Source organism: Pseudorca crassidens, chromosome 19 (assembly GCF_039906515.1).
Source record: "Pseudorca crassidens isolate mPseCra1 chromosome 19, mPseCra1.hap1, whole genome shotgun sequence".
Taxonomy (NCBI): Eukaryota; Metazoa; Chordata; class Mammalia; order Artiodactyla; family Delphinidae; genus Pseudorca; species Pseudorca crassidens.
In genome coordinates, this window is record NC_090314.1 from 51,831,326 (window position 1) to 51,856,288 (window position 24,963).

General features: G+C 46.2%; 1 protein-coding gene and 1 pseudogene across 5 annotated transcripts in view; one reads left to right on the forward strand and one right to left on the reverse strand.

Annotated features, from left to right (window-relative positions):
• The window catches only part of WDR45B (WD repeat domain 45B), a 28,599-nt gene extending 3,636 nt beyond the window's left edge, over positions 1 to 24,963 (forward strand). Inside the window, exons 2-10 of one of the 5 annotated variants that reach the window (XM_067715713.1) lie at positions 812 to 886; positions 13,041 to 13,142; positions 16,744 to 16,831; positions 18,134 to 18,228; positions 21,573 to 21,763; positions 22,351 to 22,436; positions 23,638 to 23,739; positions 24,223 to 24,344; positions 24,717 to 24,963. In XM_067715713.1, the coding sequence (XP_067571814.1) occupies positions 812 to 886; positions 13,041 to 13,142; positions 16,744 to 16,831; positions 18,134 to 18,228; positions 21,573 to 21,763; positions 22,351 to 22,436; positions 23,638 to 23,739; positions 24,223 to 24,344; positions 24,717 to 24,823 (968 nt within the window). In that variant the 3' untranslated portion in view covers positions 24,824 to 24,963. Of the gene's footprint in view, positions 1 to 811; positions 887 to 1,627; positions 1,796 to 13,040; positions 13,143 to 16,743; positions 16,832 to 18,133; positions 18,229 to 21,572; positions 21,764 to 22,350; positions 22,437 to 23,637; positions 23,740 to 24,222; positions 24,345 to 24,716 lie in introns of those variants that run through there. The other 4 variants (XM_067715716.1, XM_067715717.1, XM_067715715.1 and 1 more) reach the window with 4 other exon arrangements.
• LOC137212383 (cytochrome c oxidase assembly protein COX14-like) lies at positions 15,851 to 16,287 on the reverse strand (annotated as a pseudogene).

Genomic DNA, 24,963 nt, shown 5'->3' on the forward strand with positions numbered 1-24,963 from the left:
AGCTTGTCTTGGAAAAAGAAGCGGAGGGTTTGGTGTTTCTCCTTCTGGCCACAAGCTTCATATGAGCCTGCATGGTGGTGTTGAAGGAGATTAATGTGGTCTTGGTCACACTTAGGCAAGTGAAGTCCAGGTCACAGGATCGTCTTGAAACTTGAGTGCTTCATTCAGTTCATAACAGTGCCTTTAATTGGACCATTAACAATCTGGTGTGTGACTTGGGGATGGTGACCATGACAGAGGTTTAGGGAGTTAGGATTAGTTCCAAGTGGGAGTGAGGTCATGGAGACCTCAAGCTGCCTTCTAGAAGACCATCCACACCAGCCCTTCCCCCGCTTCCCCAACTGGGCGTGTCCATACCTGTTGGGGTTGCCTGCTTTGTGGCTGTCCTCATGGACTTTCTTGTTTGCCATTGCCTCTGTAGGACTTGGTGGCTGATACAGTCCTCAAGAGGTGTGTTGGGAACGGGGAGGCCAGTGGTGAACATTAGAGGCGGGAGTTGAGGGAAGTGCTCAGTGGCAGAGTGGCTGGTGCAGTAGCCGGTGAACCCTTCGTGCTGGAGTTAAGTGAGGCTGGTCCACGGGATGCCAGAAGGGCCCTGAGGGGGGCAGTGGAGTGACGTGCAAATCTTCTGATAACAGTTCATGAGGAGAGTCGTAGTGACACTTGCAGACCACGTTTGTGAGGTCTGAGCATCCACAAGAGTTCCTGGGAGAGGTCACTGTCTCTGGACCCCTTGCTTGTGACGGTCCAGGCCTGGGGTCCTCAGCTGAGACCCCAGTGAGGTGATTAATTTGTCTGTCTCACACTTTAGGGTGCTTTGCGTGTGGGATGGAAAATGGATTCCGAGTCTATAACACCGATCCACTAAAGGAAAAAGAGAAACAAGGTAAGAGTAACTGACATTTCTTGGTTTCTGCCCTTTTCTAGCCCGTAGAGTCTAGATTTTATCTTGCAGATTAGAGGGGAGCTGGTTTTGAGAAGTGAACAGGGTTCGTGGCCCTGTCAGCTTGGATGCAGCTGTCCTCTTTCTTCCGTTGAGCTTCTATGAGTGCTGGGCCCTGTGGGCCTAGTGCAGTGGTGATTCAGCCGGTGTTGGCGACTCTGGGTACTCTGGTGAATCCAGTACCTGCTAGCCCTGCTGAGAGAACCAGGTGCGGTTGTGCTGGCCACTTCACTCTTCCTGTTGAAGTGTGAAGCTGTAGGGAGCTCAAGTGAGGGCTTTAGTTACAGCACGTGGGACTTTGACTCTTAAAATGACCCACACTTAGAAAATACGATTGTAGCAATATAGTTGCTTCTGTTTACTTATTTCAGTGTCTTAAATTATGTTTTCATGGAGTAAAAGTTTTCAAAAGCTGGAATTAGGAATTCTGTTGGTAAAATAAAATAATGGTGGTCCTTTTCCCATTTGACAGGAAAAATGTGTAATTTACAGGTAGAATCATCCCATTTTCTTCTTCTCCTATGTATTTTTCTTAAGCTTTTAGTGTCTCCTGGTCCTTATCTGCCAACGGATGAACAAATCTCAGATAAATCGTAAACAATGAGAAACATCCTTTTCCTTCCTGCAGTTGTGGTTGTGGTTTTTATTCAATGTGCAAGTTATATTTTCTGATGCAAGAACTGTTTCTCATCTGTAAGAGGAAGTCACTGCATTCTTAAGCTTTCCTATCAGCCCCTTTCCATTTTGACAACTAATATCGTACATCAGGGATTTTCAGAATCTTTTTTTTTTTTTGGTGGTGGAACCTCTTTGTCAAGTAAAATCTTCCATACAACCCTGGTATGTAAAACAGTAAGTGGTGCTTTATATTCAGGAGTTTATTTTGTAAGCTGAAGTCTATAACTTTTATTTATTAGAGAAAGACCATGTAGCTGGTTAGTAAAGGGCTCAGACTCTGGGCCCACACTATTTATTTATTAATTTATTATTTATTTATTTTTGGCTGCGTTGGGTCTTCGTTGCTGTGCATGGGCTTCCTCTAGTTGCGACGAGCGGGGACTGTTCGTTGCGGTGCGCGGCCTTCTCATTGCAGTGGCTTCTCTTGTTGAGGAGCATGGGATCTAGGCACGCGGGCTTCAGTAGTTGTGGCGTGTGGGCTCAGTAGTTGTGGCTCAGGGGCTCTAGAGCGCAGGCTCAGTAGTTGTGGCGCACGGGCTTAGTTGTTCCGCAGCATGTGGGATCTTCCTGGAACAGAGATAGAACCCGTGTCCCCTGCATTGGCAGGCGGATTCTTAACCACTGCGCCACCAGGGAAGTCCCTGGGCCCACACTGTTTAGATCCCAGTCCTGCTCTGCTCCTTGTCACGTTGCTGTGTAACCTTGGGCAAGTTCCTCACCTGTTGACCTCAGTTTCTTGATGTGTGAAAAATGAAGATGATAACTGCCTACCTCCTAAGGTTATTGTAAAGACGGATGAATTAGGATGCGTGAGACACACAGACGAGTGGCGGTACACACAGAAAGTGCTTTGTAAGCTTGTGCCCTTGTCATTGGTGGCAGCAGTGTTACCCTTAAAGAGTGGGTCTTTGGGATTAATGAGTGTTACAGGCGACAGTGGAAGTCTCCTATCAGTCTTCTATGCTGCTGACTTCTATTTGTTTTGTTTTGGTTAGGTAGTGAATTAAGACAACTCTTTTTTTTTTTTAAATAAATAAATTTATTTATTTATTTATTTTTGGCTGCATTGGGTCTTCGTTGCTGCACGCGGGCTTTCTCTTAGTTGAGGCGAGCGGGGGCTACTCTTCGTTGCGGTGCACGGGCTTCTCATTGCAGTGGCTTCTCGTTGCGCAGCATGGGCTCTAGGCATACGGGCTTCAGTAGCTGTGGCACGTGAGCTCAGTAGTTGTGTCTCGCGGGCTTTAGAGCACAGGCTCAGTAGTTGTGGCGCACAGGCTTAGTTACTCTGCGGTATGTGGGATCTTCCTGGACCAGGGCTCGACCCCGTGTCCCCTGCATTGGCAGGCGGATTCTTAACCACTGCGCCACCAGGGATGCCCCAACAACTCTGTTTTATACAGAAAAATAGTTACAAAATATTTTGAAACAGCTTAACTTGAAAATTTCAGGATTCGGTATGCGGGCCTCTCACTGTTGTGGCCTCTCGCGTTGCAGAGCACAGGCTCCGGATGCACAGGCTCAGCGGCCATGGCTCACGGGCCCAGCCGCTCCGTGGCATGTGGGATCTTCCCAGACCGGGGCACGAACCCATGTCCCCTGCATCGGCAGGCAGACTCTCAACCACTGCGCCACCAGGGAAGCCCTCAGGATACTTTTTACTTAAATTGACCTACTAACTTCGGAGTTACAGACTTTAGTTTCAGAGTTGAATCATTAGAGGCATATTAAAAACTGCTTCCTAATTAATGAAATGTTTACAGTAAATCTAGGATTTCTTATAAAAATAAGTTAAACTAGAAGCGTCTAAACCTCCTAAGTGCCGGGAAGGTTTGCTGCTGTCATGTCACAGTGCCGTGTTTGTTCCCTGTCCCTGCTCAGCTGCACTGTGTCTGGGGCAGGCCATCCCCGAGCTTAGCTTGTAGTGAATTTTGAATTTGCGAGGGATCCAGCAGGGCTGTATGGTGCTTACTAATGATGTGTTTAAGGACTTCTCCTACATGCACTTGCAGCCTTGTCTGCTGCTGCATTTCTGGCAATTAACTCAACAGTAGAAAATAGGCAGAAGACTTGACCTTATTCCTTTTTTATCTTTGAGATTTACTTTCCTAAACGAGGAAGGAAGTGTGCCTGCATTGTAGGGTCATTTCCAGATCTGGGCTCTCGGCCTTGTCTCTGCTGTGACCGTGGCTCTGAGTAAGGGGACTGCGCGACTGGCTGTGAGCTGAATGCCTCTTGCAGGCACACCCACCATCGGGTGGAGCTGGCAGTGCTGGGATGCCATCTTGGGCATCCCCAAGACCCCAGTGGAGGCAGCTTTCTCCTCCGAGGTGGTGTAGGTCCTGCGTCCCATGCACAGAGCAGCATGGCTCAGCTTGGGGGAGGCGTGGGAGCCCTGGGAGCACAGCCCGTGTGGTGTTCTCACAAGGATGCTGTGGGGTCAGAGTGTAGAACTCCGATTCATGTATATCACATACACATCCAAGCATATCCTGGAAGGAAGGTTCAAATCATAATTTGAACAAAGATGTGTCAAGAGTGATGCCTTTGGGTAAAATTATATCTAAGTGATTATAGAAATAAAAGGAGTACTAAAAAGTCAACGCCACTCTTCACTTAGAAACACAACCCTCCCACATTCCAAAGCTGACTAGAACTTTTGTAGCCTACACTGGATGAACTTGCAAGGTCCTCAGGGCGGGCAGCAGGGTCCAGAGGAGTCCCCTTGTCTTTAGTGCCGCCCGCCTTTTCCTCCATGTGACCAGTGCTCACACATGTGACATTGGCAGCCATGTGTGGGGAAGCAGAGGGGACACAGAGGCCTAGAGGGGATGCCGAGTGACAGGTGGAGCAGCAGGTGAGTCTGCTTGTTCCTGAGCCCACTGAATGCTGCACTGGGGGCTGAGGATGCAGTAATGAATAATATGGGCAGGGCTCACGCCAAGGAGTACTTCCCAGAACTTCTGCTGCCAGTGTCCTTGTCCCCACGGTGAGCCACAGGCCCCCCCCCCCACCTCTGCAGGAGACCCTCCAACACTAGCAGGTAGGTCTGGTTCGTCTCCCCTGGGGTCACTGCTCCTTCCCCTGGGTCCCGATGCACACACTACTTTGTGTGTGCCCTTCAAGAGCGGAGTCTCTGTTTCCCCCAGTCCTGCTGAAGTCCTGCAATCAATTCCCACTAGGCTTCAAAGTCTGATTCTCTAGGAATTCCTCCTCCCATTGCCAGACCCCCAGGTTGGGAAGCCTGACGTGGGGCTCAGAACCTTCACTCCAGTGGGTGGACTTCTGTGGTATAAGTGTTCTCCAATCTGTGAGTCACCCACCCACCAGTTATGGGATTTGATTTTACTGTGATCGCGCCCCTCGTACCGTCTCATTGTGGCTTCTCCTTTGTCTTCGGATGTGGGATATCTTTTTTGGTGAGTTCCAGTGTCTTCCTGTCGATGACTGTTCAGCAGCTAGTTGTGATTCTGGTGTTCTCTCAAGAGGGAGTGAGAGCACGTCTTTCTACTCCGCCATCTTGGTTTCTCCTCTCCGGTATCGGCCTTAAAGGATTTTATCTGAAGGAAAAAATTGGGAAAAAGATGCTAGATGCTGTGGTACATCCTGACACGGAGGTACAGCCATGACACACTGTTAGAGGGAAGAGTTGGAAAATAGTGTGATGGTGCCAAATGGTGCCATTGGTTTGAGTTCAATGCAAGTTACACGCATGATCTCGTTTACAGCTGTTTCTACTTTATGCTTTTCTGTGTTGTTTTATTTTCATAGTGATAATATATAATTTGTATAATGAGAAACAAGATATTTCCATTAAAAGAAAACTCCTCGGAAATAGAAGGAGCTAGGGGTTGCAGGGCAGAGGCAAGATGAAAAGGCAGGGGGCTGCCGTCGTGCCAGGAAGGCTGAGTTCTCCCCTTTCGTATAAGAGCCTCTCAGCGGAATGGAGGTTAAGCCAACAGTTAGACGTCCTTCTCCCCCATTTTAATTCAGTTTCTTTTCTTTTTTTTTTTTTTTGCCAAGCTGCTTGTGGGATCTTAGTTCCCTGACGAGGGATCGAACCCGAGCTCTCGGCAGTGAGAGCGTGGAGTCCTAACCACTGGACCACCAGGGAATTCCCCCAGTTTCTCATTATTTTTGAGGCAGGTTCTGTAGGAAGAGTGGGACCTGTCAGGTATTGATTTGTGCCTGAAGCTTTCATCAGTCGAAGTTTCCAGAGCCTGTCTTGTGTCTTCCATCTCTCTCTGTAGTTTAGTCTGCTGCATAGCCAGCTGCTGGGCCTGGGGACTTTTAGAGATGTGGATATTAACGAGCATCCTTGGGCACATGTCTCTGCTATTCTGTCAGTGAGTGATGCCTGTTGATCTTTCAGGACCAGCCCTTGGGGCCTGGGACTCGGGGGCTCTAATGGCAACCTTGGGCTTCCTTTTGGAAGACCCCCTCCTCTCCAGCTGCAGGAGGTGGGGGTCAGACACCCTTGGGGGCTGTGGCAGGTGCTCACTGGGTTGGAGGCTGTGGCCCTGGGTGGGGGTCGCTAAAAGTCCTCTGACTCTCCTGGAGTTTGGAGTCTCGCCTTTGATTGCTTCCGCTCTTCCCAGGAAAGCCTCACGTTCCCCTTTCTCTCCCTCACCAGTTGATGCTGAAAAATCTGCTTTTCTCTTCCTTTCCAAAGGCCAGAGGCCATAGCAGTTTACAGTGGTCAAAACTGCTGTCTTAATCCTTAACTATTAACATCTTTGTAATCTTGACATTGATTTTTTTTTAATTGCATCAGAGTCAGCCATAGATAGGCATCAAGGTAACACAAAATCTGATTTCGTATAATACTGGGTTTTTGTTGTTGTTGTTGTTGTTAGAAAGAGGCTTAGAGAAAAATCATAGCCTGTACCATTTAAGTTAAAACCTTTTAAAAACTTTTAAACAGAATGTAATATCCTTTTAACACTTTTTTTTTTTTTTTTTTTTTTGCGGTACGTGGGCCACTGTTGTGGCCTCTCCCATTGCGGAGCATAGGCTCCGGATGCGCAGGCTCAGCGGCCATGGCTCACGGGCCCAGCCGCTCCGCGGCACGTAGGATCCTCCCGGACCTGGGCACGAACCCGTGTCCCCTGCGTTGGCAGGCAGACTCTTCAACCACTGCGCCACCAGGGAAGCACATTTTTGGTGATTTCTTCACGTGGAGTACTTCAGTTTTTGTTTTTTTCCCCATCCCACCCAATCGGTTCTCTGTCCTTGTCACATTTCAGAAGCTGTTGTGCCTCCTGGCATTTCTTCATTCTCCCATTAGCTTGGTTACATCTTGCTAAGGGAGTGACTCGCTTTTAGAACTTGAGAAAACTCATGACTTTAACAAATCCAACATTAATAAGTTTGAAGTCTCAGTGCTCGCATAGTGTTGTGTTAGTATTAAATATTCTCCCTTGGTTGGATAGTATTTTGAAAATATGTTGGTTACCTCTTGGCATAATTCACAGGTTTCTCTAAATAAATTTGATTCTAGAACTTAGTGAACCTGCACTGAGGAAATAATTACACTCCTAACAGACCCCCAGAACTGTTCATCTTGCAAAACTGAAACTCTGTCCCTATTAGACACTGACTCCCCTTCCCCCTCCCCGAGCCCCCACCATCCTACTTTCTGTCTCTATGAATTTGTCTACTCCAGGGACTTCATATAAGTAGACTCATACAGTATTTGTCCTTTTGTGACTGACTTATTTCATTTAACATAATATCTTCAAGGTTCATCTGTGTTGTACCAGTGTTGTACCATGTTCCGGAATTTCCTTCCTTTTTAAGGAGTAATATTGAGTAATATTCCATTATGTGGATGGACCATGTTTTGTTCACCCCTTAATAGACATTTGGGTTACTTCTACCTCTTGGCTGTTGTTAATAATGCTGCTGTAAACATGGGTGTGAAAATATCTCTTCACAGCCTTGATTTCAGTTCTTTTGAATGTATACCAACAAGTGGGATTGCTGGATCATGTGGTAGTCTGTTTTTAAATTTTTGAGGAACCACCATACAGTCTCCAGTAGCAGCTGCACCAGCAGTACACAGGGATTCCTATTTCTCTACATCCTTGTCAACACTTGTTATTTTCTGTGTGTTGTTTTTTGTTTTTTTTGTTTTTTTGATAGTGGCCATCTTAATGGTTGTGGCAGGATATCTCATTGTATTGTTGTTTTAACTGAAGTATAATTGATTTAAAATGTTGTGTTGGTTTCTAGTGTATGGCAAAGTGATTCAATTATCCATACATATATCTTCTTTTTCAGATTCTTTTCCATCATAGGTTATTACAGGATAACTGAGTATAGTTCCTTGTGCTATGTGGCAGATCCTTGTTTATCTATTTTATTTTTTAAAATTTATTTATATATTTTTGGCTGTGTCAGGTCTTCATTGCTGCACGCAGGCTTTCTCTAGTTGCAGCGAACAGGGGCTACTCTTCATTGTAGTGCATGGGCTTCTCATTGCGGTGGCTTCTCTTGTTGCAGAGCACGGGCTCTAGGCATGCAGGCTTCAGTAGTTGTGGCACACAGGCTCAATAGTTGTTGCTTGTAGGCTCTAGAGCGTGGGCTCATTAGTTGTGGCGCATGGGCCTAGTTGCTCCACAGCATGTAGGATCTTCCCAGGCCAGAGCTCGAACCTGTGTCCCCTGCATTGGCAGGTGGATTCCCAACCACTGCGTCACCAGGGAAGTCCTACCTATTTTATATATAGTAGGGTGTATATATTAATCCCAAACTCCTAATTTATCCCCCCTCCCCCGATCCCCTTTGGTAACTGTAAGTTTGTTTTCTGTATGTCTGTGAGTCTATTTCTGTTTTGTAAGTAAGTTTATTTGTATCAGTTTTTAATTATTTTATTTTTACAATATTTATTTATTTTGGCTGCGTTGGGTCTTAGTTGCAGCACGTGGGATCTTTCATTTCGGCACGTGGGCTTAGTTGCCCCGTGGCATGTGGGATCTTAGTTCCCCAACCAGGGATCGAACCAGTGTTCCCTGCATTGCAAGACAGATTCTTAACCACTGGACCACCAGGGAGGTCCCATTTGTATCATTTTTTTAGATTCCACGTATAAGTGATACCATATGATATTTGTCTTTCTCTTTCTGACTTCACTTAGTATGATAATCTCTGCATACTATCTCCATATTGCTGCAAATGGCATTATTTCATTCTTTTTTAAGTCTGAGTAATATTCCATTATGTATATATATATATCACATCTTCTTTATCCTTTCATCTGTCAATGGACATTTACATTGCTTCCATGTCTTGGTTATTGTAAATAATGCTGCTGCGAACATTGGGGTGCATTGTATCTTTTTGAATTAGAGCTTTTTCTGGATATATGCCCAGGAGTGGGATTGCAGGATAATATGGTGAACTCTATTTTTAGTTTTTAAAGGAACCTCCATATTGTTCTCCATAGTGGCTGCACCAATTTGCATTCCCACCCATAGTGTGGGAGGGTTCCCTTTTCTCCACACCCTCTCCAGCATTTATTATTTGTAGACTTTTTGATGATGGCCATTCTGACTGGTGTTAGGTGATACCTCATTGTAGTTTTGATCTGCATTTCTCTAATAATTAGCGATATTGAGATCTTTTCATGTGCCTGTTAGCCATCTGTATGTCTTCTTTGGAGAAATGTCTGTTTAGGCCTTCTGCCCATCTTTTGATTGGGTTGTTTGCGTTTTTTTGTTACTGAGTTGTATGAGCTGTTTGTATATTTTGGAAATTAAGCCCTTCTCGGTAGCATCGTTTGCAAATATTTTCTCCCACTCTGTAGGTCACCTTTTTGTTTTGTTTATGGTTTCCTTTGCTGTGCAAAAGCTTTTAAGTTTAATTAGGTCCCATTTGTTTTTGTTTTTATTTCTATTACTCTAGGAGATGGATCCAAAAAAATATTGCAGGGATTTATGTCAAAAAGTGTTCTGCCTATGTTTTCCTCTAGGAGTTTTATAGTATCTGGTCTAACATTTAGGTGCGTTTTTTTCTTTTGGTTTGGTTTATTGTTGTTGTTTTGGGTTTTTTTGGCAGCGCCACGTGGCACGGGGGATCTTAGTTCCCCGATCAGGGATCGAACCCATGTGCCCTGCAATGGAAGTGTGGAGTCTTAACCATTGGACCACCAGGGAAGTCCTACATTTAGGTTTTTAATCAATTTTGAGTTTATTTTTGTATATGGTGTTAGAGAATGTTCTAATTTCATTCTTTTACGTGTAGCGGTCCAGTTTTCCCAGCACTGTTTATTGAAGAGACTGTCTTTTTTCCGTTGTATATTCTTGCCTCCTTTGTCATAGATTAATTGATCATAGTTTGTGGGTTTATTTCTGGGCTCCCTGTTTTGGTCCATTGATCTATGTGTCTGTTTTTGGGCCAATACCACACTGTTTTGATTACTGTAGCTTTGTAGTATAGTCCAAAGTCAGGAAGTGTGATTCTTCCAGCTCTGTTCTTCTTTCTCAGGATTGTTTGGCTATTTGGGGTCTTTTGTGTTTCCATACAAATTAAAAAACTTTTTTGTTCTAGTTCTGTGAAAAATGCCATTGGTAATTTTATAGGGATTGCATTGAATCTGTAGATTGCCTTGGGTAGTATGGTCATTTTAGCAATATTAATTCTTCCAGTCCAAGAACACTGTATATCTTTCCGTATGTTTGTGTCATCTACAACACACTGACAACAGAATATCAGAAAGAGAAATTAAGGAAACAGTTCCATTTACCATTGCATCAAAAATAATAAAATACCTAGGAACAAACCTACCTAAGGAGGCAAGTGACTTGTACTCCAAAAACTAACATGCTGATGAAAGAAATTGAAGATGACACAAACAGATGGAAAGATATACCGTGTTCTCATTGTGGTTTTGACTTGCATTTCTGTATTTAGTGATGTTGTGCATCTTTTCATGAGTGTTGAACACATATATCATCTTTGGAGAAATGTCTATTCAAGTCCTTTGCCCATTTTTTATAATCCAATTATCTGACTTTTTTTTGTTTCGTTTTATTATTGTTTTAGGGTTGTAGGAGCTCTTTATATATTTTTGATATTAACCTCTTATCAGGTATATGATTTGCAGACATTTCTCCCATTTTGTAGGTTTCCTTTTCACTTTTAAGTTCTTTAATGCACAAAAGGTTTTAAAGTTTCATGTAGTCCCATTGGTCTGTTTTTGCATTTTTTTAAAAAAATTATTTATTTATTTATTTGCCTGCACTGGGTCTTAGTTGCAGCATGCAGGATCTTTAGTTGTGTCATGCAGGATTTTTTATTTAGTTGCAGCATGCAGGCTCTTGGTTGCGGCATGCAGGATCTAGTTCCCTGACCAGGGATTGAACCCGGACCCCCTGCACTGGGAGCGTGGAGTGTTAACCACTGGACCACCAGGGAAGTCCCAGTCTGTTTTTGCTTTTGTTGTCTGTGCTTTTTTTGGGGGGGGCGGGGAGCGGGCCTCTCACTGTTGTGGCCTCTCCCATTGCGGAGCACAGGCTCCGGACGCGCAGGCTCAGCGGCCATGGCTCATGGGCCCAGCTGCTCCGCGGCATGTGGGATCCTACCGGACCAGGGTACGAACCCGCGTCCCCTGCATCAGCAGGTGGACTCTCAACCACTGCGCCACCAGGGAAGCCCCTGTTGTCTGCGCTTTTGATGTCATGTCCAAGAAGTCATTGCCAAGTCCAGTGCCATGAAGCTTTTTGCCTTTGTTTTCTTCCAGGAGTTTTGTAGTTTTGGATCATCTTACATTTAGGTCTTTAACCCATTTTGAGTTAGCTTTTTTTAAAAAATTAAGTAATTTAATTAATTTATTTATTTTGGGCTCTGTTGGGTCTTCATTGCTGTGTGTGGGCTTTCTCTAGGTGCGCGGTGAGCGGGGGCTACTCTTCATTGCAGTGCGTGGGCTTCTTATTGCGGTGGCTTCTCATTGCAGAGCATAGGCTCTAAGCATGTGGGCTTCAGTAGTTGTGGCTTGCGTGCTCTAGAGCGCAGGTTCAGTAGTTGTGGCACACGGGCTTAGCTGCTCCACAGCATGTGGGATCTTCCTGGACCAGGGATCGAACCCATCGACGGACCAGGGATCCGTCCTCTCCATTGGCAGGCGGATTCTTAATCACAGCACCACCAGGGAAGTCCCCTGAGTTAGCTTTTGTACATGATACAAGTTAAGGGTCAACTTCATTCTTCTTTGTTAGTTTTCCCAACAGCGTTTGCTGAAGAGACCGTCTTCTCCCCCGCTGGCGCTCACCATTTGTTTAATAGCCGGTTATTACAAGTTTTGCTCAGCTTTGTTCTGTTGGAGTCCATTAATCTCTTCAAGAGTGTAAAGGCCGAGGCTGAAGGTTAACCAGCAGCTAATCTCCCTGTGCCTAGTGAGTGCATCCAGGGAACCAGGTGGTGCCTGTGGTGATGGAGGCATGTCCTGCATTGTGGGGTGAAGGATTCCTGCGTGGTCATGGGTCTGAGGCCACACACTGAGCCGAGAGCGGTTTAAGGACTGAAGCATTGTAGTCCTTTGAGTTTGGGCTGTGGCCACATCCTGTTACAGCCAGAATTACTTGAGGTGGCTTGTGTGTCACAGGACCATTAAATTGTTTATAAGGAGAGCTGTGTTCCTTGTGGATAATGTTAAGCACAGAGTCCTTTCTAGGGTTTCTGCTAGGCCTTGAATTTGAAACTTCCCCTTGAGCAAGCTGATGGACTTTGAGTCCATCTTGGGTGGCTCTGACTGGACAGGTAGGAGTCAATTTTTGGGCTAACTTGTGATTTTCAGAGGTTTTGTTTCCTGGCTTGCCCCTCACTGTCCCAGGAGCTCATGGTCACAACAGACCAGAGTGGAAGGTGGGGAGATGGGGTGGGGTGGCCCTGCTGCGACGGGAACCATTCAGAGTGCAGTGTGCTTTCCTGAGCCCCACACTCCTCTTGGGGTTTCCTGTTGCTCCCCTGAGAGAGCGTGTTGGGCTTCCTTCTGTCGTGGAGCACAGCTGAAAATCTGCTGGACATGTTCATCTTCACATAATTTGTGAACATTTTTGAGCATTTCGGACTTCCAGTGGAAGAGGTGTTTAAAGTGGTGAAAAGGAATTCCAGCTTTTGCATCACAGCATACTTTCTCAGAGCTTACAAATTTTGCTACACCTTAAAATACGAACTCAGATATTTCATACGTTTTGCTACATTGGCTTCTTAGGCTCTTAGTGTTTACACATGAAAATATAGTTCATGATGACAGGATGCTGAGAGGTCTGAAGCTAATTATTTTCCTAGCCGGTCACTATTCTCATTTCTGATGGCAGATACAAATTGCTGATTAAAAATCAAATTCTGACTGTTACGTTTTTACTTTTTTTCTTTTTTTTTATTGTAAAATATACATACTGACTTATTTTTATCATTTCAGAATTTCTAGAAGGAGGAGTTGGCCATATTGAAATGTTATTTCGCTGCAACTATTTAGCTTTAGTTGGTGGTGGAAAAAAGCCGAAATACCCTCCGAACAAAGGTAAAGTAATCCTGCATTTAATAATGCACCTCATGTGTAGTCCTCTCTTGAACTTTTTAGAGTATCTTTGTGTCTCTGGCTACATTGGATCTTCCCTGGTGGCCCTGTGACACATGAAGGACTAGTCCCTGGGAAAGAAACATCCAGAAAGAGAGTGTCTTTTCTCTGCTGCTCCTGGGAAAAGAAACGTGTGACCAGGGTCACTTGTCCCCATGGACATAGAGCACGTACTTTTCAGTTGTGTTGGCTGGATGGGGGCCTTCGCCCCATTTTGTTCTGGATATTCTTCTGCGGTTGATGTCCTGTGCTGTGAGTTCCTTTTAAAGCCAGGTGTGGGGAGGCTGCTTCTCCTGCAGAGAGCCACTGACTCACAGAAACACAGAGAACAGACAACAGCTGGGCTCTGGGTTGAGGAGTGTTGTTCCTGGTATGTGTGTGTGTGTGTCTGTGTTCAAAGAGATGGCATTGTAAAGAGTGTGGCTCTTTGAAAGTAAAGGAGAGGGACTTCCCTGGTGGCACAGTGGTTAAGAATCCGCCTGCCAATACAGGGGACATGGGTTCGAGCCTTGGTCTGGGAAGATCCCACATGCCGCGGAGCAGCTAAGCCCGGGCACCGCAACTACTGAGCCTGCACTCTAGAGCCCGTGAGCCACAACTACTGAAGCCTGCATGCCTAGAGCCCGTGCTCCACAACAAGAGAAGCCACCGCAATGAGAAATCCGCATACCACAACGAAGAGTAGCCCTCGCTCGCCGCAACTAGAGAAAGCCCGCACGCAGCAATGAAGACCCAATGCAGCCAAAAATAAATAAATAAATAAATAAATATTTAAAAAAGGAAGAAGAATTACTTGGGCTCCTTGGGGATGGGCAGAGATTCTGCCGCTGGATCAGTCTTTGTCATATGAAGAATTTCATTGATCATTGGTGAGGAGTCAGGAGCCTAGCCCACCTGTGGCACTGTTGGGGGGTGTCACTGCTCCCCGCCCCCAAGGGAGCAGTGGACCGGATAATCTCTGGGGTCTCTTTCACCTGTAACATCTTATTCTCAGTAAAAAATTCCGAGAAGTGAAAGTCTCAGAAATTTTGCAGAAGGAAAAAATTTTTTAGAAGAAAGAAATTTTCTAACTGAACATTTTGAGTAAAATTTAAGCTTTTTGTAGTGTGCTAAGGGCAATTTTTAAAAAAGAACTTGGTCTGTTTAAACTTTTGTAAGATTAAAAATACATTTTTTCAATGTCAAAATTACTGCTTAATATTTTAATAATTATCAATTAAGATGCATGGTGTTACAGTGTAAAGAATCTGGTGTCTTTGGTTTGTGAAAACAGAATAAAACAGGACTGGAGGAGACTGGTTTGTCACGGTCACCCACTGGGTCCTGACAGGGTGCTGTTCAGGAAGCAGAGAGGCCCTTTCCATTTAGGAGGAAGTCCAGAATTTTGAAATATATTTTTTGCTATTAGGAACTGTATCAGGAGACAGACACACAGAATCCCGCCCAGTACATTTAAAATTTTTGGTTTCCTGCAGTAAGGCAGCTCACAGCCCTCAGAGGCCATGGATTTTTCTCACTACCGAAGGCATCGTGTCTGGTCACTTTGCTTTTGTGAATGAGAATTTGTGCTGCTGCCTCTGGGGCTTCATCACACTGTTTCCAGATGTTTCTGAAAATGGAGTTCACCCGTATTTGTGACACCCTTGACATGCGCATCTGTTGGCTTCTGTCTGGTTTGGGCCGGTTTGCGTTTGTGTTGAGTTGTAGGCTTTCTGGTGTTAGGTTGCAGGGCCAGAGGAAGTTCACTGATGCTTTCGTGTTCAAGAGTAGAGTGTCCTTTGCCCAGAAGGTCGTGAACATCTGGTTTGGGGAAGATACTATTTTCAGTAAGGTAACTGTCTACTCACTGACATGTTGGTGCCCTCTAAGGAAGAGCCGATGGGAGAAGTTTATCAAAGATGGTGTTTGAAGGAGCAAGAAGAGCACTAGTCTCCGCTTCAGTTTTGAGTGGTTATAAATTATAACCTCTTCGATAGTAAATACCTCTTATGTTACTTGATAATTTTGGAAGTTCTGGTAGGCTGGTATTCAGTTCTCTCTTGATTTGAAACTTAGGATACTTACCCCTTATGGCAAAACTTACCCCTGAATTCCACCGGGCTATTGTTGGTCATGGTGTTGGGACCTTTAGGGGAAACATTCTTTCCTTCCATTCTCAGTCAGCCGTAACCTGACTGTTTAGGGAGCTTATTTCCCTCACCCCACACGCTTTGTACCCAGCTTTTCAAGTGGAAAAGAGGTCTGGACACACGCTCCTCATCCTCCAGGGTTGTCTGTAAATTGTCTCAGCCCTTGGGACATAAACTGCTAATCCATCCTGACGGAAGATTGTAGTGTGAGCAGAAGATATTCCAGAGCTTGAAGCAGAGCGAGAACAGTCAGGGCTGAAGAACACTGGCCCTGGTTTTTATGTGTCTGATTTCCCCATGAAACAACCCTTTCTTTTTTTTTTTTTTGCGGTAAGTGGGCCTCTCACTGTTTTGGCCTCTCCTGTTGCAGAGCACAGGCTCTGGATGCGCAGGCCCAGCGGCCATGGCTCACGGGCCCAGCCGCTCCACGGCATGTGGGATCCTCCCGGAACGGGGCACGAACCCGTGTCCCCTGCATCGGCAGGTGGACTCTCAACCACTGCGCCACCAGGGAAGCCCATCTTTTCTTTTTTTTTTTTGACGTGGTAAAATATTTAATGTCTGTAGGTGTGCCTCACCCTCCCATTCCTGTTACAATTCAGTAGCCTCTCCAAACTGACTGTACCAGAGAAAACGTGGACACTTTTTCCCAGCAGAGTTCGAAAACCATTAAGGCCCTGATACTCTTGGTTCAGAAATGATAGCAGGTGAGGTCTTTCCACAGCATGCCTCAGGTCTCTCTGCTCAAGGAAAAAAGCCCCCCAGCTCTACAGGACTCCCGAGGTCTTCTGTTCTCTGCAGCCTGGCGCTGGGAGCCGCGCCGCTGGAAATAGTGATAGGCTCGGGCACTGCAGAGGTAGCCGCCGTAAGCAGTGAGGGGCATCATGGAGGCGGAGGAGGTCTTGTAGCCAGTGTCGGCTAGTTGCTTGGCAGTTGGCATGTTGCCTCCAGCCTGCGTGACCTCCTAGCACAGCCGGACCCTTTCTTTTCTTAATCCAGGTTTATCTGTAGCACTTGGTACCTGTGGCTGGGCTTGCTTTTTGGCTCAGTCTAGTAGAACCAAGGAAAGAGAGGTGGAGAGAAGTTTGCCTAAAAACTAGGCAAGGTTTGGCAGAGAGGAGGTTCAAGTGTGCTTGAATGTCTGTGTGCATGCCTGTGTGGGTAGAGAGGCAGAGACTGGCTGCCTGAGGTGTGCGCAGGTGTGTGGTTGCTGAACAGGAGGGTGGGGGGGGCGGGGGGGCGGGTCTGAGACCTGGGGGCGGGACCGTCCTGCCAGTGGGAGAGCCTCGTGTCCCCTCACCCCCCGCCAGCTCCCAGTCAGGTGTTTGTGATGTGAGGACCCCTTCAGGAGTGGCCTTAGCAAGCCAGCCCCTGGCCTGTTCATTACCATGTTCTTACATTCTTTCCTGTTTCAGTGATGATCTGGGATGACCTGAAGAAGAAGACTGTGATTGAAATAGAATTTTCTACCGAAGTCAAGGCTGCCAAATTACGGCGAGATAGGTAGGTTTGGTGTCTCATTTTTAGAGGTGGAACAGTCACTTTCTCTGAAGATGGCTGAAATCATTTTATATTGAAGGAAGAGAAGTGTTCAGGAAAACGATGTATAAAAACGTGAGACTGTAGTTTATGACCCAAGGACATAAGGAAGGCAGTGAGTTTTATTTGCCTCCCAGGATCACTTACAGGTGAGTGGTTGGTGGGTGTGGGTGAAGTGCACCTCCATGGACCTGGCCCCCGGCCAGCCCTGCCCCCCCAGCTCTCAGTCCTTCAGGGGAGCCGTCCCACCCGACAGGTACAGACTGAGGACTCGAGTTTGAACCTTGCATTGCCTCCCTCTTAGCCCACACTTGTCCAAATGCTGCCTCGTAAATGTTTCAATCTGAAAGTAAAGGAAAATTCAGGAACTCCTCACAGAGAAGGTGTCATTGAATCTCACCTGTTGAAAGTAGCAGGTCTCTCTCTCTCGGCTGTTGCCTTCCTGGGGTTTAGGAGAGCACAGGAGTTTTTCCTAGTATGTTGATGGAGGTAGAGCAAAGCTTCATCACTTTGCATTTTGGTGTGATTTACATGTTATGCTCGGCTGTGGTGTGATTTACATGTTATACTTGGCTGTGGGAGGACAGATGCTGAACCAGACAAGTGTGAATAGGGGTCTGTCATCCCTGCACTCATAGGTAGACTTGTTTCTTCCAGGAATGTCAGCATTTAGGGACTCGTAGTAATGCAAATCCTGGAGCCAAATCAAGGATATTACACTTTCTTACATTTCTGGATTGTCAGGACGTGTCTAAAAGTGTGTTAAGATAGAATTCTGCCTTTGTGTCCTACTTGGTTCTTACTCTAGACAGAATATTTGATGACAATGCCCTCCCAACCCTTGGGCTATACTTTCCTCCAGCGGGTGAGAGGCGCTCATTCCTAGTGCCAGCCTCGTGCCCAGGGGCTCCCTGCCAACCTGCTCCACAGACCTTGCTGCCCAGTGCCTGGGTTCAGGAATGACCCTCTTTTTTAATAATTAATTAATTAATTTGGCTGTGCTGGGTCGCATGCGGGATCTTCAGTTGCAGCATGCGAACTCCTAGTTGCATCATGTGGGATCTAGTTTCCTGACCAGGGATTGAACCCAGGCCCCCTGCATTGGGAGCGTGGAGCCTTAGCCACCACCAGGGAAATCCCAGGAATGACCCTCTTGTATTTGCTCTTTGCGGTGTTTCTGTTTCCAGATGATAAGAACAAATATCACAAAATGTTTGAGTGTCACTTTGGGGGAGAGAAATTCTGATGGTGTTTTTTTCTTTCCAGAATTGTGGTTGTTTTGGACTCTATGATCAAGGTGTTTACATTCACACACAATCCTCATCAGTTGCACGTCTTTGAAACCTGCTATAACCCGAAAGGTAAGAATCCAGAGGAGGATGGATGGTGGAAACTGGCTTCCTGGGTCTGATCCAGGCGGGACGCAGACCCATGCTGGGTGCCTCTCCTCCAGGTGGTCTTGGAGTGGTGTCACCCTAGTGGTGGGTCCTGAGGCATCTGGGGCTCTGGGGAAGGGTCTGGGAGATGCAAGCTCCCCACCTCGGTCCCTACCTTCTCCCCTGAACCTTCCCGCGGTCACAGCCCCGCTTCCTCGCTGTGGTTCTAAGATCCTGCCTCTTACCAGAATCATCGGAGTCCCTCTTGGGATTTTTCACTGTCAGCCATTCAGGAGCTCTATGGTGAGCCCTGGAATCCATGTTTTTATTAAGTTCTGAGACATTTCCTTCCCTTTTTCTTCTGGCTGGTGGATTATGTGTGGCTGACTTTGTTACTCATTTTATCATGTTAACTTTGCTTTTAAAATTTTGGAGTTTTTTCTTCTAGCTTTATTGAGGTATAATTTACATAAAACTCATTTTAAGTGTATCATTTGTTAAACTTTAGTCATTGTAAACAGTTGTGTAGCTGCCACCACAGTCAGGGCAGAACAATCCCGTCACCCAGGAGTTTCCCCAGGCTGTGCCCTTCCCTGCCTGACCTTCAGGTTTTGCCTTTTCAGATGTGTTTGGTGTCTTTCTCTTAGCTTAATATTTTTTAGATTCCTCCATGTTTTTGTGAGTGTGCTATTATTTTGCTCCTTTTTATTACTGAGTAATATACCATCATATAGATATACCACAGCTGTTGATCCATACCAGATTTTTGGCTGTTATAAATAGAAGCTGCTGTACATGTTTACATGCAGGTCTTTTTGTGGATGTATTTTTTCATTTCTCTTGGAGTGCAATTGCTGGGTCATATTGTAATTATTTTTTAGATTCCATATATAAGTGATAACGTACATTATCTGTCTTTCTCTGTCTGACTTATTTCACTTAGCAAAATACCCTCTAGGTCATCCATGTTGCTGCAGATGGCAAGATGTCATTCCTTTTTTATGGCTGAGTAGTATTTCATTGTGTATATATCCACTCTCTGTGTTTTGATTGGAGCATTTAGTCTATTTACATTTAAAGTAATTATTGATAGGTACGTACTTATTGCCATGAATTGTTTTGGGTTGTTTTTGTAGGTCTTTTTTGTTCCTTTTTCTTTTGTTCTCGTCCCTTGTGATTTTTTTTTTTTTTTTTTGGCTGCATTGGGTCTTCACTGCTGTGCATGGGCTTTATCTAGTTGTGGCGAGCAGGGCTACCCTTTATTGCGGTGCGTGGGCTTCTCATTGCAGAGCACAGGCTCTAGGCACGCAGGCTTCAGTAGTTGTAGCATGCAAGCTCAGTAGTTGTGGCGCATGGGTTTAGTTTTGCTCCACGGCATGTGGGATCTTCCCGGAGCAGGGATCAAACCTGTGTCCCCTGCATTGGCAGATGGATTCTTAACCATTGTGCTACCAGGAAAATCCCTTCCCTTGTGATTTTATGACTGTCTTTAGTGTTATGTTTGGATTCCTTTCTCTTGTGTGTGTGTATCTATTATAGATTTTTGGTTTGTGGTTACTATGAGGTTTATATATAGCAATCTGTATATATACATGTGATTATTTTAAATGGCCTGGTCTCTTAATTTCAAATGCATTTTAACAACCCTACATTTTACTCCCCTCTCCCCACGATCTGTTTTTGACGTTATGTTTTATATCTTTTTGCTTTGTGTATCCTTTACTTATTGTGGATGTAGATGATTTTACTACCTTTGTCTTTTTTTTTTTTTTTTTGCGGTACGCGGGCCTCTCACTGTTGCGGCCTCTCCCGTTGCGGAGCACAGGCTCCAGACGCGCAGGCTTATCGGCCATGGCTCACGGGCCCAGCCACTCCGTGGCATGTGGGTTCTTCCTGGACCGGGGCATGAACCCTTGTCCCCCGCATCGGCAGGTGGACTCCCAACCACCACACCACCAGGGAAGCCCACTACCTTTGTCTTTTAACCTTCCCACTAGCTTTGTATGTGGTTGATATTACTACTTTTACTCTATATTTACTTTAACCAATGAGCTTTTCTCTTTTAACAGTTTTCATGTTTCTGCTTGTGGCCTTTTCTTTTTTGCTTAGAGAAGTCCATTTACCATTTGTTTAAAAGACTATTTTTTCTGCATTGAATTACCTTGATACTTTTTTTTTTTTTAAATCAAATAAGTGTAAGATTCTTCTGGACTCTTTATTCTGCTCCAGTGGTCTGTGTTTCTCTCCTTATGCCAATATCAGATGACCTTGATTTCTGGAACTTCAATTATCTTTTTTTTCAAGATAATTCTTTTTTCAATACATACATGTATGTATGTATGTATTTAGTTTTGGCTGCGTTGGGTCTTCATTGCTGCGCACGGGCTTTCTCTAGTTGCGTCAAGTGGGGGCTACTCTTCGTTGCGGTGCATGAGCTCACTGCGGTGGCTTCTTCTGTCACGGAGCACGGGCTCTAGGCGCGCGGGCTTCAGTAGTTGTGGCATGTGGGCTCAGTAGTTGTGGCTCACAGGCTCTAGAGTGCAGGCTCAGTAGTTGTGGTGCACAGGCTTAGTTGCTCCGCGGCATGTGGGATCTTCCTGGACCAGGGATCGAGCCCGTGTCCCCTGCATTGGCAGATGGATTCTTAACTACTGCACCACCAGGGAAGTCCCTGGAACTTCAAGATAATTCTTGAAATTAGGTAGTATAAGTCCTCTAATGTTGTTCCTATTTTATAAGAAATTGGGGGGCTATTCTAGGATCTTTTACTTTGCTTATAACTTAGTGACAGGTTGTCTGTTTCTTAAAAAAAGCCTGCAGAGATTTTAACTGTGATTGCACTTACTCTGTAGGTGGGTGAAGGTAGGTTCCAAGCTGTGGTCACAGGACAGCTCTCCACCCACCACGTCTTTGGTTTTCCTTTGCAATGTGTTATAGTGTCTTTTACATCTGTCGTTAAATTTATTCTTAAGTTTTGGTTTTTTTATGTTACTGTTAGTGGATTCATTTTTATTTTATTTTATTTTATTTATTTTTTAAGGATTCATTTTTAGATTTTACAATTTTGCATTCTCGTGGCTGACACCCCAAAAGACAGACATTTGATAAAGTTTATTCAGTAATAAGTTCAGCAAATGTTTCCAATTGTGAAGCCATCTCATGGGAGGGAGCTTTGCTTGGCCCTCTGCTGCCCTTCACAGGGAAAAGATTCTGTGAATTATTCTTACTTTTTCATGGGACCTGGAGGGCAGGGAGCAGGTATGGTTGTGGAAAAGCAGAAGCTTTGAGACGGTCCTGAGTCCTTGACGCATTTCCTTGTCTCTGTTTAGGCCTCTGTGTCCTGTGCCCCAATAGTAACAACTCACTCCTGGCCTTCCCGGGCACGCACACGGGCCACGTGCAGCTTGTGGACCTGGCCAGCACCGAGAAGCCGCCAGTGGACATTCCTGCCCATGAGGGCGTCTTGAGCTGCATTGCTCTCAACCTGCAGGGAACAAGAATTGCGACCGCGTCTGAGAAAGTAAGTGGGTGTCCCTGCCCCACAGAGGTGCCCCTAGAGTGGCGTCTCCCGCCGTAGGGTGCAGGCTCCCGGGAAACCAGCCGTTCCCTGAAGATCCTGACCCCTGAGAGGCTCTTAGCCACCTTCTCTCAGGAAGCAAGTCATAGTTGACATAGAGAGTCCAAAAGTCATTTTATTTGGTTGTGCCCCATCTGTTTGGCAGTAGAATTAGTGTTTTTCTAACTGGCTGTAGGCATTATAATTAAGATGCCGTTTCTCTGGACAGTGAGTGAACTGATGGCTCTCAGGGTGTGAAACAGCCCGGGGCCTCTGCCAGGGGAGCGTGTGCACGGGGCTCCGAGAGGGCCATGCCTGTGGGCCTGGGCCCTGGGTCTCCCTGACCCTCTCTCGGCCCCTGCCCGCTGCAGTCGGACTAAAGAGACTCCAGTCTGTTCTCGGTAACAACAGAGGGAAAGTTGAGTTTTAGATGATGTGGGTGAGTTTGGGAACGGGTCGGATGGGTTAATGGGTTTGTGAATATAAATCATTTGAAGAAAACTAAAAAGTTGTGAATCTTTGATAATGAAACACTTCACTGTTTTTCAAAGGGGACCCTTATACGAATATTTGATACTTCATCAGGGCATTTAATCCAGGAACTACGAAGAGGATCTCAAGCAGCTAATATTTATTGGTAAGAAAGCACATTATTTTACCCTAGAGAAGGGGCCCTGTGTGATCCGGAGGAGAGTCGGGACTACCCCCACGAGGCGGGCGGGGGCTGCTCTGCTGGTAGGGGCTGTTTTATTAGCTTGTTTTATTATTACTAATTTAACTGTTTACTTATTATGGGAATATACACAAAAGTAGAGAGAATATTATGATTACCATGAACCCATTGTCCTGCATTTGTTAGAATTTGCTTGTTTTATTTCATCTCTTCACTGTCCCTCCAACTTATTTATTTATTTATTTTTAAAAATTTATTTATTTATGGCTGTGTTGGGTCTTCGTTGCGGTGCACGGGCTTCTCATTGCGGTGGCTTCTCTTGTCGCAGAGCACAGGCTCTAGGCACGCAGGCTTCAGTAGTTGTGGCACAGGCTCAGTAGTTGTGGCTCACGGGCTCTAGAGCACAGGCTCAGTAGTTGTGGTGCACTGGCTTAGTTGCTCTGCAGCATGTGGGATCTTCCCAGACCAGGGCTCGAACCCCTGTTCCCTGCATTGGCAGGTGGATTCTTAACCACTGTGCCACCAGGGAAGCCCCCTCCAACTTATTTTTCAGTAGCATCTTCAGGCAAACACTGGAGGCCTAGTTAGCCCATCTGTAGTCATTTCAGCCTCCTGTGAGGTTGACCTGCTCTTTCTGTGGTGGTTGTTACCATGTCCCACAGTGTCTGTAGCTCTGACAGGGCTGCACCCCTGCTTGGGTGGGACTTCGTTCTTTGTGTCTGTGGCCTTTGCAGGTGTGGAGCTGCACTGGGGCCTGAGTGATAAAAACACAGCTAGTATCTGGATGCTGGATGTAGTGTCCTTGGGGCCTCTGGTGCAGCCCGCTCTCCCATCTGTGTGCTCTCGGGCCCTTCCAGCCAGCCTGCGTGACGCCCACCTCTACAGGGCCTGGGTTGTTGGAGGGGGGTTTTTCTCCTTCAAGTGGCATGTTTGGGTGGCCTCAGGGCCCCTGGGGTGGCAGGGTGGTCTGCAGGGAGCCCTTTCCCTCTCCCTGGCACTTGAGGAGGGGCTGTGCCCTCGCTTTGACCATCTGGTTCTGTGCTGAGCCCCGTCAGCTGGTCAGGAGGGGTGGTTCTTAAAATGACTGTCCTGACCACGGGGGGTTGAGGTCAGGGCTCACTCCTGCGTCCACATGAGACCCGAGCTTCGTCTGGTTTCTCTGCAGCATTAACTTCAATCAGGACGCTTCTCTTATCTGTGTGTCCAGTGACCACGGCACGGTGCACATTTTTGCAGCTGAAGATCCAAAAAGGAATAAACAATCAAGGTAGGTTTTCCAGTTAGAAGGACAGAACATTGCCTGAGTGTTGCCCCACTCAGTCTGAGTCACAGCCGGGATGCTTTTCTTTGGTCGTTCATTTGATTCTCTGAAAACCAGTGCAGATTACTTGATGCTAAGACAGTGGCATCCCGACTTCCCCTTCCACTAGCTCCTTAGAAAATATCTGATGAGGATCCAGGCACCTTCCAATGAGGTAGAACTTGGTCCTGAACTCCAACCATCATCCTTGTGTTAGCTGTTCAGAAAATTAATTTGGTGGCAGTAGAGCCCTGTGCCCCTTCTGGTGCTGATGGTTTCTGGATTTATAATAAACCCATTTGTAACAACTTAGTTTTTTCACGTGAAAGATAAAAATTAAAAGCAAAAATAGAATTTAAATCATTAAGGCTAAGCCGACATTAAAGAGAGCTGTGTCTCTAACTTTGTTATGTGACCGTAACTTACTTTCTTTGCTTCCTGTCCTCACAGTTTGGCATCAGCCAGTTTCCTTCCAAAATACTTCAGTTCCAAGTGGAGTTTTTCCAAGTTTCAGGTTCCCTCAGGCTCTCCATGCATTTGTGCCTTTGGAACAGAGCCAAATGCTGTCATTGGTAAGTGGTCCTTCCAGAGGAGAGTGGCCTCCAGGTGTGGTCAGCGCCCCACCAGCTCCACTGGTGGCCCTTCCTCTCTCCTGGGGGTCCTGTGCATCCCTCTCAGGGTCCGCACAGCCACCTGCCCTCCGGGGTCTCCCGGGCAGTCAGTGAGGCAGATCATTTGGTCTTGGAACCAGCGACCAAAGAGGGTTCCCCCATCGCCACACTAGCTGAGTAGATGCAGAACCCCCAGAACAGTGGGGTTCTCGGTCGAGTGCCCCAACCACCCACAGATCCCTCGGGGCTGCTCAGCCTGCACTCAGCCTGTGCAGTGAGCTCAGTGCGGGCTGCTTGCTTTCCACCCTGAGTGACATGGTCTCCTCTGCCCAGCGATCTGTGCGGACGGCAGCTACTACAAGTTCCTGTTCAACCCCAAGGGGGAGTGCGTCCGGGACGTGTATGCGCAGTTCCTGGAGATGACCGACGACAAGCTGTGACCCTCCACCAGGAGTGCGAGCACCACAGGCCCTGGGTACCCAGCGGCCCCTCGAGCTCCTGGGAGTGGTGGTGATGGGCTGGGGGGATGGCCTGGGACCTTGTCGCGAAGCCATACGTTGTCGTCTGTTTTCCAAAGCCA